Source organism: Leucoraja erinacea, chromosome 17 (assembly GCF_028641065.1).
Source record: "Leucoraja erinacea ecotype New England chromosome 17, Leri_hhj_1, whole genome shotgun sequence".
Classification (NCBI taxonomy): domain Eukaryota; kingdom Metazoa; phylum Chordata; class Chondrichthyes; order Rajiformes; family Rajidae; genus Leucoraja; species Leucoraja erinaceus.
This window is the reverse complement of record NC_073393.1, coordinates 36,717,218-36,731,252: the sequence shown is the minus strand read 5'-3', so window position 1 is coordinate 36,731,252 and position 14,035 is coordinate 36,717,218. Positions and strand designations below refer to the sequence as shown.

The 14,035-nt window shown below is 44.0% G+C and overlaps 1 protein-coding gene across 1 annotated transcript in view; it reads right to left on the bottom strand.

Annotated features, from left to right (window-relative positions):
- LOC129705407 (putative leucine-rich repeat-containing protein DDB_G0290503) overlaps positions 1-14,035 on the bottom strand; it is a 558,220-nt gene that overhangs the window by 177,943 nt on the left and 366,242 nt on the right. Inside the window, exon 19 of the mRNA XM_055648958.1 lies at positions 11,772-11,939. Coding sequence (XP_055504933.1) covers positions 11,772-11,939 — 168 coding nt within the window. The remainder of the gene's footprint in view (positions 1-11,771; positions 11,940-14,035) is intronic.

The window sequence follows — 14,035 nt, the reverse complement described above, 5'->3', positions numbered from 1 at the left end:
CCTCATCGACCTTTTTGGTCATGTCCTCAAAAAAATCAATCAGATTTGTGAGACACGACCTCCCACGTACCAAACCATGCCGACTATCCCTAATCAGCCCTTGCCCATCCAAATGCCTGTATAACCCATCCCTCAGAATACTTCCAACTACAGATGTTAAGCTCACCTTCCTATATTCCCCAGCATGTGAAACTCTGTAAACAGATGAATCTTGACCAAAGCTGAAATGCCTCATCAAACCAATTAATGAGATCCCGCTGATTGTTTTAATTACTCCAGTCTTTTGTTGGCCATGTATTCAGATGGTTAAAACAATCGCAGCCTATTGTGTTTCTCCTTACAACTCACAGCACCTTCTCGTCCTTAATTCTTTCACAATTAACTAAAAAGGTTGGGCAGGTACTATTTTAATTTTCGAGGAATGGGGTGGGGGGGGGGGGGGGGGGGTGACCTTTTAGAAACAGATTAAGTCCAAACGGTGTCATTTCATGGGACACTGCTTCTGAAATTCAGTTTCATTGATTTCAGTACCCTACTCCCCATCCTCATCCCCCTCTCTCCCCCTCCCCACTCTCTCCCTCCCCCTCCTCCCCTCCACCGCCCTCTCCCTCTGTCTCTTGCCATTCTGTCTCTGCCCTCTCTCTCTGTCTCTCCCCATTCTCTCTCTGCCCTCACTCACTACCCCCCTCTCTCTCTCTAGACGCGCCTGTGAGTTGGGGGCTATGCGTCAGTGGATAGTGTGGTTATGGGGTAAAAGGAGCAAATGAATAATATTAATATAATACCAAAGGGGGTAGTTAGCGTGTGTGCGGGGTGGTAGTGTGTGTGATGCCACATGCCGCCCCCCCCCCCCCCCCCCCCCCCAGCCCCACCCCCGCAACCGCACATTGGGGGAACAGACCCAACGGGTCTGCACTTGGTCTAGTCTAAATTAAATTAATAGTAATTTAAAACTGGAATGTGTTTCTTGCAGAAGGCGATAAATGTCTGGAATTTTCTAACTCAGGGGGTTGCGGAAGCTAAAACACTAGACATATTTACAGAGATAGATACATTTTTGAAATTGAGAGAGTTGAGGGTTAGGTGACCCTGACATAGAGGAGGAGTTGAGTCCTGAGTCGACTATCCATGGACCAATGAATAGTGAGGTGGGCATGAGGGTCCTGGTGTTGCTTGTATTTGTGTATGTGCTGAATGTTTTCAACATTTGCTGGTTTTGAAATTGATTTCCAAGATCTGCGGTTGTTTGATTTTCATATCCTGTTTGTTTGTTTGATCTTTAAGAAAACATCCAAGTATTCCAACCATCTAATAGCTCACACTGGAAGCTCTAGTTATAACATAAGGTTTTCTTTGAAAGGCAACATAAATGCTGAAATGCTAAAAGCTACCCCATAGCATTATAACTCTTGTCAATTGAATTTGCAAGTTAACAATTGCTCTTCACCTTTTTAAAAATAAGTTGTTTCCTTTAAAATCTGGTTAATTTTTTAATATTGGATATCCAATACGCAGGAGATTTCAAACTATTAAACAACTCCAAATGACTTTCAAATTTGGATACCCAATGATTGTAAATCAAATGATTTTCTAGGATAGAAATAATGCATAGAAAGGATAATGCATTCTCTAGGATAGAAATAATCTCTTTGGACATTCCTGAAATTAATTATTTTTATGAACTGTCACCTCTGTCAAACTGTATAAACCTTTTCTACCACAGACCTTACAATCCATTCTGAAGACACTTTCAACTAAAAAATTAGCGAAAGAAATGGTTTGTGCACTTGCAATAAATCCCCCAAGATAGCAGCAGATGCATATGACCCCACTTCTGAAATTCAGTTCCATAGACTTCAGCGAAAACCAAATTTTACATACAATGTACAATATACTGCTACATTAAATTACATTGAACACTCGTGGTAGCGATTAAAGGTGAATTCATAAAAAAGGACTTTCTAGATGTTGAACAATCCAACATCAAATCTTAATAACACACAAATGTATTTTCTGTAAATAACATTTTAACAGCCTAACTTACAGAACATACTGCACAAAAGTAAACGTTCATCAATTGCTGCAGTCCAAGGAAATATGGCTTACGAATGTAGGTGCACGATGAAAGTTAACTATATTGGGTTCCCTGCAGCAAATTTCAGTAGCAATCAGTAACAGAGATTGGCAAAATGCAGGAAATCATCGATTGAAGTGTCAGGGGATGGTCAAGGGCTCCGGCAGTTTAGTATAGTTGGCCAAAAGGTTTTTACAGATGGGGATAGTGCCAACAATCGTTCGGAAAGTGCCCAATCAATTTTCTGGAGTGAGTGAATTAACTGAAAAATGTTTATTATCATGTTTCACCCTTGGAAAAATACATTTTCAATTACTCAGCCCTTAAATAAATGGAAATCAAATGTATTTGCCTTCAAGTTTGGATAAATGTATATATGCAAATATATTTACATAGTACAAGGTATAAAATAAGTTCTTAATTGAACCAATTTAATGACACCAAGGTTTAACCCAATTAACTTTTTAGTATTTTTTAAATAACTTTTAACTGCAGTTCACGGTAGTATTAAATACATGGCATTGGGCCTTATGGAACTATATGGTTTCAAATATTAGTGCTAGGACTTAATATCAAATTATTGATTATCAGGATAAAACAATTGGAGATTTTGGCTCGGTCTTGCAGCTTGTCTAATTAGAATTAGAAGTGTTGAAATCCATATGAGCAGGTCTGCTTTTCCAGTAAGAAAAACCATCAAGTCATGAATTATGTGGACTTGCTATTTCAAATATCAGATTTTTTGGTCCTTTGGAGGCTTGAGATGATTCTGACTTCAATCAGCAGGTGTGGCATACTGGTGGGATATTGACTCCATATACACTCAGCTTTCTTCTCCTAATGAATATAGTTATTAATTTACCATCACCTGGCTAGGATAACTCAACATCAAACAATACTGCTCCAACATCAGTGTAGAATTTAGTGTATTCAAATTTGAATCGAAATAGAATACACTTGATTAAGCGATTATTATTTAATTGTCACATATTAATCTGGAGGAAGTATATTGCACAATGTTTTTTCTCAACAGTAGACAAAAGAAACGCCTATTTAGTTTGATTCGGGAAACATTATCAGCCTTGATACACTCTTCACCATCAACCCACTGGGAATTCATCATTATTATTCTACTGCTATATTTTACAAAAAGTAACATCAAACACTTCGCAGTACAGAATGTAGACATCATTTTATTACCCCAAGTACCTTGAGGCTGTTGGGAATGGACTGCTGAGCAGATTTCAAGATTACAGAGAATTGATTTTGTAAAACATAGAAATAGTACGCAGGTCAATCTAAATTATAAGATTCTCGGCGCAAACATAACACCTGGAAACAAACTGTTCATTGCCTGCTAAGGTAACAGACAGAGGTGTTCAGGTGAATCATATTTTTCTACTTAGAAACAACACAAACATACTTGGATGAATTGAAAAGTTAAAGACTTATAAATATTCTAATATCTATGGTGCAGAACTTTCTGAAATGGGAACACTGTCTGCTCACACTGCCATCTTACCTGCTGGACCCACATTCAATTGGAGCAAAAATGCCAGTGGCAGCCTAACTGGCATAGCCTTGCAAAGATAAATAGCAGGTCCTCATGTGGAAAACGCTTGATGTTAGCTAAGCCACATATAAAGGCTTTGCAATTGCCAAAATACTCAAAGGGTGTGAAAGTTTTGGAATATGCTTAAAAGCATAAAGTAATCATACCTTTCAATTTATTTAAGTTGATTAGTTTAAAAAATGTTTAGGTTACACAATTAATTAAAAAAGTGTAAATTGCTTTCAACTTCCGTATCTTCTCACAACCATTCTTCCTCATTGATGCAGGTTAAGTGACAGATTTCCCAAGGACACCAAAGGAAAATTGATCTGCTTTTGACAATTTACTATTTTACCGAAGCCAATTAACCTACAAACTTGCATGTCTTTTGAGTGTAGGAGGAACCGGGAGATCCCGGAGAAAACCCACGCAGGTCACGGGAAGAACGTACAAACTATGTACAGGCAGCACCCATAGTCAGGATCAAACACGGGTCTCTGGCGTTGAAAGGTAACAGCTCTACCGCTATGCCACCTTGCCGCCCATGTCTTAGAAAGTTTGTGATCTCAGCATTCATGCATGAATGCAAGAATCCCAAACCTCCGCACCATCATGCAGGGAGTGCCAATAAGTTCATGCAGAACTGAGGGCTAAATGGTCTGTTCCTGTGCTGTGTTCTGCAACTGTTGCCGTTTATCAGGAATATCTGGCCCATTATAATTTCTAGAATTTACTGGTTATGGCACTCAATTATTAGCCGTAATCCTAATTTATCGATTTTATAAAGTTACATTAAACCATGGATTCATAGTCATACAGAGCGGAAACAGGCCCTCCGGCCGATCTTGCCCACACCGACCAACATGTCCCATCTACACTAGTTCCATCTGCCTGTATTTGGCCCATAACACTTTAAACCTGTCCTATCCATGTACCTGTCCAAATGTTTCTTAAACATGGAAATATGTAAAATGCTGGAGTAACACAGCGGGCCAGGCAGCATCCTTGGAAACCCTAAACAGATGTCGTTTCGGGTCGGGATCTTTCTTCAGAATGATTGTGGGGGTGTGAGTAAAGAAAACTAGAAGAGAGGAGGGGCTGGACAACAAAGTGTGAAGCTAGTGACTGATGATGTATGAAATCTTTAGGAATATAGATGGCTGGAGAGGAAAAAGATAGGTACATGCTCAGTGGAGGGGAGGGGCAGAGGAGAAGAAAGTGTGTGCGTGTGCGTGTGTGGGGGGGGGGGGGGGGGGTTGTGGGGAAGAAAGGGGTCTTTTGTAGAGCTGATGTTGGAGAATTCAATGTTCATACCGTTAGGTTATAAGCTACCTAGGCGGAATATGAGGTTTTCCTCCACTTTGTGTGTGGTCTCAAGAGCCTGTCCCACTTAGGTGATTTTTCAGCGGACTGCCGGTGAATTGCACACACACACACACACATCGCAAAGGCGGGGCCAGGGCAAGCGGGGGGAGTGGGGGGATCGCTGTCTGAAATTCACACGGTGCAAAGCCAAGGTGATACCGCGATGAACAGGAAGGTTAACACGGCTAGCACAGTGTACGCTGAGTCCTTCAAAAGGGGGGAAGAAGAGGGGAGAAGGAGTGAGAAGGAGGGGGAAGAGGGGGGCGGGGGTTGAGAATGGGGGGAGAAGGAGTGGAGACACTTTTAAGAAGCCAGACAACTTTTAATAAGCCAGAGATACACAGCTGTGAAGTTCGGCGGGCATTTAACATTATCGGTCGGTTATCCTTGGTTCTGAAAACTTGCGCTTAGGTTTTTTTTCCTCAATGATCAATGAAAATGACCGGTCAGCAAAGGCGATTAACTAAAACTACCTACGACTACCTTGACTACCCATAACTACATGGCGACCCCACTACAACTGCACCTACGACTACAGGATTATCGATTTTCTCCATGGCGACCAATTTTTGGTCGCAGAATATTTTTTAACATGCGACCATGAAGGAGACTCACCAGAGACCACCAACATGTGGCGAGTATAGAGTCTCCTGCACTCGCCTAAAAAGTCGCTTAAGTGCAGGGCTGCCAACATTGGGTGAGAATTGGGAGTGAGAAATTGCGAAAGACCAAGCCCGAGGGAGCATAGCGACCAGGGGGGGAGGAGGTTGGAGGGTGTCCCTCTCCCATTGGTACGGAACATTTGCATTTTTCAGCTTGAAATTGTGCAATATGGTGCATACTGTAGCGAGTCTTTTAACTTACACTTGAATGCAATATATATGCTTTAAATTGGATTGGAGCATTTTTGAAAGGGGGGAGGCTGTGCGATCACTGATCACTGGACTTGGGGGTACCTGGTGAGGGAGTGGAGCAACCGAGTGGGGAGAGGGTGTGGAAGAAGGGTGTCCCCCCTCCCAGGGTAGGAACCTTTTGAAATTTGTGTTAAATTCATGTTTTAGTGCACTGTAGAAGTATGATTTCAATGTTTTTTGTGTGAAGTATTTTTAATAGGTAACTTTTTAAGGGGTAACTTTATCCACACAAACGGTGATTGGTGTATGGAACAAGCTGCCAGAGGAGGTAGTTGAGGCAGGGACCATCCCAACATTTAAGAAAAAGTTAGACTGATACATGGATAGGACAGGTTTGGAGGTATGGGCCAAAAGCAGGTGGCGTGGCTGGGACATGTTGGCGGGTGTGGGCAAGTTGCACCGAAGGGCCTGTTTTCACACTGTATCACTCTCCCCTCTCTCTCTGTCTCTCCTCTCTCTCTTCCCCCTCTCTCTCTTTCCCTCTCTCCCCCATTTCTCCCTCCCACGTCATTCTCCACCTGGCTTTCTCTCCCCTCTCTCTTTCTCCTCTCTCTATCTCCTCTTTCTCTTTGCCCCCTCATCTCTCTATCTTTTCCCTCCTCTCCCCTCTCTCTTCCCCCTCTCTCTCCCATTCTCTCCTACCCTCTCCTCCCTCTCCACCCCCTCTCTTCCCTCTCCCCTCTCTCTCTTCCCCCTCTCCCACCTCTCCCTCCCCACTCTCCCTCTTCTCTCTCTCCATTCACGCCCCCTCTGTCTCTCCTCTCTCTCTCCTCTCACCCACCTATCTCTCCCCCCACTGTCTCCCTGTCTCCTTTCCCTCTCTCTCTCTCCATCTCCCTTTGAGAGTCTGTCCCTTCTGCACAGAGACTCTCGCGGCAGCAGAGCTTCTGACGCCTCCGCGGCCCAGGACACTCGCACTGTCCGTAGTGCTCCATGGCCAGAGCTGCAGCGAGCGGCTCGCTGCGCCGCAAACACTCGACAGCGCCGCAAACTCACCAGTCCCGGCTCTCCGCATCTGTATCCGCCCGCTGCTTCCATCCTTCCCACAGCCCCGGCTCTCCAACACCCGCGGACCATGCAGTTTATCCGAGTTTTGAAATTTTCGTTGATCACAAAATTTCTCACCACTGAGCGTGAGAAATGTCTGATGAGCGTGAGGGCGTGAGAGTTTGCTTGAGGGCGTGAGTCTCACGCTCAAAGTGTGAGAGTTGGCAGCCCTGCTTAAGTGGGACAGGCCCTTCACTCCGTCAATGGAGGAGACCCAGGACAGAAAGGTCAGTATGGAAATGAGAAGAGGAGTTAAAATGGTTAGCAAGTTCCTGCAGGCCTTGGCAGACCGAGCACAAATATTAGGCAAAATGGCCGCCAAGTCTACGCTTGATCTATGCCAATGTACACAAGGCCACATTGGCCATAGGCAAGACCAAATGTAGTATTGGTAAACATATTGCCCATTGGCAAAACCAAGCATAAACTCGGCGACCAAGGTCTACTGGGTCTACCGGATGGTAACCATTTTAACTCCCCTTCCCATTCCCATACTGATCTTTCTGTCCTGGGCCTCCTCCATTACCAGAGTGAGGCCACATGCAAACTGGAGGAACAGCACTTCATATTCCACTTGGCAGCTATGTACTCTGTATTTAGATTAAATCATGTTGTATGCAATTCAGTTTGCACAAACTGGGACAAATAGTCATACATTTTTAACTAACAAAGAGTTAGTTTTCCGTAGCTGTAATTTTCCTTTGCTAAAATGCTTAACATATTGTTAATGCAGTCTACGCATTTAATGCAGATATACAGTGCCTTCCATAATGTTTGGGACAAAGACACATCATTTATTTATTTGCCTCTGTACTCCACAATTTGAGATATGTAATAGAAAAAAAAATCACATGTGGTTAAAGTGCACATTGTCAAATTTTATTAAAGGCCATTTTTATACATTTTGGTTTCACCATGTAGAAATTACAGCTGTGTTTATGCATAGTCCCCCCCATTTCAGGGCACCATAATGTTTGGGGCACATGGCTTCACAGGTGTGTGTAATTGCTCAGGTGTGTTTAATTGCCCCCTTAATGCAGGTATAAGAGAGCTCTCAGCACCTAGCCTTTCCTCCAGTCTTTCCATCACCTTTGGAAACTTTTATTGATGTTTATCAACGAGGATCAAATTTGTGCCAATGAAAGTCAAAGAAACCATTATGAGAATGAGAAACACGAATAAAACTGTTAAGAGACATCAGCCAAACCTTAGGCTTACCAACGTTAACTGTTTGGAACATCACTAAGAAGAAAGAGGGCATTGGTGAGTTTACTAAACGCAAAGGGCAAGGAAGACCTCCACAGCAGATGGCAGGAGAATTCTCTCTATAATATAGAAAAATCCCCAAGCTCCTGTCCGACAGGTCAGAAACACTCTTCAGGAGTCAGGTGTGGATTTCTCAATAACCACTGCTCGCAGAAGACTTCACGAACAGAAATACAGAAGCTGCACTGCAAGATGCAAACCACTGGTTAGTCGCAAAAATAGGATGGCGAGTTTACAGTTTGCCAAGAAGTACTTAAACGGGCAACCACAGTTCTGGAAAAAGGTCTTGGGTACAGATGAGATGAAGATTAACTTATATCAGAGTGATGGCAAGAGCAAAGTATGGAGGAGGGAAGGAACTGCCCAAGATCCAAAGGATACCGTCTAATCTGTGAAACATGATGGTGGGGGTGTTATGGCATGTATGGCTGCTGAAGGAACTGACTCACTTCTCTTCATTGATGATTCAATTCAATTCTTCAACTTTATTGTCATTGCACAAATACGAGTACAGGTACAACGAAATGCAGTTTAGCGTCTGGTCATAGTGCAAGATAGTAGAAATAAAAATACTGGTTAACAATGTGTGGACTGTGGATGAATTAAACTGGTACATAGGAAAATAAATGTATACAAATGGGAGAGTCTAAAGATAGCTAGCGACGGGAATGTGAGTTCAGCAGCGTAATGGTGTTATTGAAAAAGCTGCTCCTCAGCCTGCTTGTGCGAGACCTGAGGCTCCTGTACCGCCTCCCTGATGGGAGGAGGGCAAATAGTCCATGGTTAGGGTGAGTGGGGTCCTTGATGATTTTCCCGGCCCGTCTCAGACACCGTTTGCAGTGGAGGGCATCCATGGCAGGGAGCCGGGCACTGATGATGTGCTGAGCGGTTTTCACCACCCGTTGCAGTGCCTTCCTGTCAGCTGTGGTGCAGCTGCTGCACCATACCGTGAAGCTGGTGGTCAGGATGCTTTTGATGATACAGCGGTAGAAGTTGGACAGGATCTGGGGGGACAGGTGAGCTTTCTTAAGCCTCCTCAGAAAGTAAAGGTGCTGCTGCGCCTTTTTGATCAGTTTGGTGGTATTGAGGGACCAGGACAGATCCTCTGAGATGTGTACGCCGAGGAATTTGTAGTTGGAGACGCGCTCCACCTCAGACCCGTTTATGTGGATGGGGGTATGTCTGCCCCCTCTGGTCTTCCTGAAGTCAATGATGATTTCCTTTGTCTTCTTTGAGTTGAGGACGAGGTTATTATTGGCACACCAGGCTGCCAGGTTCTGGACCTCCTCCCTATAGGCTGATTCGTTGTTGTCCCTGATCAGTCCTACCACCGTGGTGTCATCGGCACATTTTATGATGGTGTTGGAGCCATTCTTAGGGACACAGTCATGGGTGAAGAGGGAGTAGAGGAGAGGGCTGAGCACACAGCCCCGTGGCATGCTGGTGTTCAGTGTTAGAGTGGAGGAGGTGAGGTTGTTGATCCTAACAGTCTGTGGTCTGTTGGTGAGGAAATCCAGTGTCCAATTGCAGAGGGAGGTGGTGATGCCAAGTCCGTTGAGTTTGGTGATCAAGCTGGCGGGGATGACTATTAAATGCGGAGCTGAAGTCGATGAACAGCAACCTGATGTAGGAGTTGTTGTTGTCCAGGTGGGTCAGGGCAGAGTGTAGGGCCGCAGATATGGCGTCCTCTGTAGACCTGTTGGGCTGGTAGGCAAACTGATGGGGGTCCAGTGTGGGGGGTAGGCTGGCTTTGAGGTGAGCCAAGATCAGCGGCTCAAAGCACTTCGCGATGACGGGGGTGAGTGCCACTGGGCGGAAGTCGTTGAGACTCCCTGAAGCTGACTGTTTGGGCACTGGCACGATGGTTGAGGTCTTGAGGCACGTAGGGACGACACCCTGGGCCAGTGACAGATTGAAAATGTCAGTGAAGACCAGGGATAGTTGTCCAGCATATGCCCTGAGCACACGCCCGGGGATGCCGTCGGGGCCGGCAGCTTTGTGCTCATTCACTTTGCTCAGTGCATCTTGTACAGCAGGGGTGGAGAGACTGAGGGGTTGTTCGTTCGGGGGTGGGGCAGCTTTGATGGCTGGTGTTTTGTTGTCCCGGTCAAAACGAGCATAGAAGTAGTTTAGCTCGTCAGGAAGGGAGGCGTTGTCTGGGGGGGGGTGTTAACTTTATTGTAGTCGGCAATTGACTTGATGCCTTGCCACATGCGTCTGGGGTCGGAGTTGTTTTGAAAATGCTCCTCGATCTGCCGTTTGTGTTTGAGTTTTGCGCTCCTGATTCCCTTTTTCAGGTTGGCCCTGGATGAGCTGTATCCCTCAGCATCGCCGGATCTAAAAGCGGCATCACGAGCCTTCAGCAAGAGTCTGACCTCTCTGCTCATCCACAGCTTCTGATTAGGGAAGGTCTTTATTTGTTTGTGGGTTGTGACGTTGTCGGTGCAGAATTTGATGTAGTCCAAAACGGATGAGGTGTACGTGTTAATGTCCACTTGGGAGTCAGAGGTGGCCTGAGTGGCAAACAGACTCCAGTCTGTTTGCTGAAACTGTTCCTGTGATACAAAGACAGCCCCTTCAGGCCAAACCTTCACTGTCCCCACGGTTGGTTTCACACGTCTGATGAGAGGTGTGTATTTGGGGAGCAGGAACAGAGAGAGGTGGTCAGACTGTCCCGGGTGGGGGAGGGGGAGGGCTTTGTAGGCTTCAGTAATATTAGTGTATACTAAATCCAGAATATTGTCTCCTCTGGTAGGACAGGAGACATGTTGATGGAACCTCGGGAGTATAGTTTTAAGGTTGGAGTGGTTAAAATCACCCGCAACAATAAAAGCCCCCTCTGGGTGTGCAGTTAGTTATTTGCTGATGATACAACTGCTGATGGTAGTATTCTGAAGTGTATAGACATATCCTATCTGAAAGATCCCATCGATGGTGGGGAGGTCAGAGCCGATGATGGACTGGGCTGAAGAGAAAATTGATGGGGACTAGGCCCCAGAACAAACATAAGCTAAAGATGGCTGCAATACAGGCCTGGCAGAGCATCACCAGAGAAGACACCCATCCACTGGTGATGTCCATTAATCACAGACTTCAAGCAGTCATTGCATGCAAAGGATATGCAACAAAATACTAAAGATGATTACTTTCATTTACATGACATTACCGTGTCCCAAACATTATGGTGCCCTGAAATGGGGGGAACTATGTATAAACATTGCTGTAGTTTCTACACGGTGAAGCCAAAATGCATAAAAATGGCCTTTATTAAAATCTGACAATGTGCACTTTAACCACATGTGATTTTTTTTCTATTACAAATCTCAAATTGTGAAGTACAGAGGAAAATAAATAAATGATGGGTCTTTGTCCCAAACATTATGGAGGGCACTGTACATGTTTCCATGCCAAAGTACTTGATTCAAGTTAATGCAACTGTCAAAACAAGGAGAAAAATGAGTGGGTCTTGAATTTGCAGCTACATACATTTGCTATAATTAATCTTTAAATGTTTAGCTATATATATGGCACAATTTCAATAAAGTGGATTTACCTTGCTCTGGAGTTCTAAGACTTCACTTTGTAGAGTCTGAATTTCATTTTGCAGTTGGTGTATAGTCTTCTCCTTTTGTGCTGAACTCTTCTCGATTGAATCCTGGGTATTGTGAATAGATGAGAGTTCTGCATTCAACTGTCTAACTGTATCTCGACACTGATGCACCTACACAGAGATCAACTGTCAGCATGATATTATGCAGCAAGCCCACAGAAAATGAACATATTTAGATATAAACAAACCAATATACTTAATGAAAATATTAAACAGTGAGACATCATAGCATCCTTATAGTTAAAACTCACTAATCTATCCTTCATAAAAATGTGAAGTTGTATTACTGTATTTTAATTCGTAAAACACATATGAGGATGAACCCAAGAAAGTTAACATGATAAGGCTTAAAGGGGCTTCGGCCATAAGATCATAATGTCACACAAGAGGGATTGCATCGAGAAGGCTCTACAAAGTGGTTGTTCCTGATTGTGTTCAGAGTTCATTTAGAATGCAAAATTGCATTGCGAGCAAACTATGAGGCAATGGAAAGTGCGCGTTAAACCTCTGCTCCATGGATGGTCGACAAAAGTAACTAGGTGGAAGCAAATTCATGCGCTACAAAAGAAAAAAAGCCCAAGTCCAAGAAGTTTAGAAATGTAACTACACAGCACAACATTTTGGTGGGGTAGGTCACAAACTTTTTTTAATCAAAAACCAAATCATTAAAAGTTGCTGGGAATGTGCAATGGCATTGATAGTGTACAACATTCATTTGATATTACATGCACATTTTTTCCATGCATTAAAGGTTCATGAATAGCTTAGGCCCTTAACACTGAAGCAGGGTAAATTAAAGGGCCTGAACATAACCTTGCAAGTGCCAGGCATTCCAGTTGGCCTCAGTTAGTTTAATCCCTCACCTTAACATAGTCAGTGATTGTTTTCCTCAGTGTAATTGCCCCAATCACCTTCTCAACATTTGCCCTCCTCACTGATCATCAGCACAGCATCCCACAATTACATCCCTGACATACACCTGCCCATTACCTTTCCAACTCTCACTTACGAAAGTCCCACCAAATGTCTTCCCCAGATATCTTGCAAACCTCCCATTACATTTCACACTTGTACCTCATGTACAGAATATCAGAGTCCATGGCTTCACACAAAATTGGCAAGAGCCTGCTTTTATAAGCATTGTTGTTTGCTTTACAACTTCTAGGGTCAACTTAGGGGCTGGATGGTGACACTGCGGTAGAGTTGCTGCCTTACAGTGCTTGCAGCGCCGGAGACCTGGGTTCGATCCCGATTACGGGTGTTGTCTGTATGGAGTTAGTACGTTCTCCCCATAACCTGCGTGGGTTTTTTCCGAGATCTTCGGTTTCCTCCCACACTCTAAAGGCGTACAGGTTTGTAGGTTAATTGGCTTGGTATAAGTGTGAATTATCTCTAGTGCGTGTAGGATAGTGTTAATTTGCGGGGATCGCTGGTCGGCTCGGTCCCGGTGGGCCGATGGGCCTGTTTTCACGTGGTATCTCTAAACTAAACTAAACTTATTAAAGTTTGAAAGCCATTTTACTGTGGGTCAAGTGTTTCAATATTTGACAGAGCATTATTACCAGGATTATTAGTAATGTTAGTGATAAATATTCATGGCAATAATTTACAAGAGCGATTTGCAGATTCCAATACAGATTCCAATGTTTATTTATTTTTTGCTGCTGAATTGAAATGAAGTGCAAGATTAATTGCAAAACATCTTTGGCATCTCTTGCCATGCATATGGTATTGCACGTGGAGGGGAGAAGAATTTCAGAAAGAAGCCATATGTGCACAGAGAAGAATCTCAGAGAGGAACAATGTGGGTGCCATCTACACTGGCCCACATTCGACCTATCTAGTCCGCACCGATCAGCGATCATCCCGTACACACTAACACTATCCAACACACAGGGATAATGTACAAACTCTGTAAAGGCAGCACACGTAGTCAGGATCAAACCCAGGTCTTTGGCACGGTAAGGCAGCAGCTATGCCACTGTGCCACCCTGGAGTTTGGATTAGGTTGAATCATTGTCAGTAGCTGTTAAGATCATTGTGGTCAAGGATTTTTATGGCTCAAGATACCATAAGCTGGAGATTATAGCAAAGCTTTGCATTTGATGTCAGTCAGAAAGCAGCATGCGGAGCTATCAATAGTTTTGCTAGAATTAGAGAACTCCCTCCAGTTGAGGGTCACATTGAAGCATGGTTGTTTTATTGGC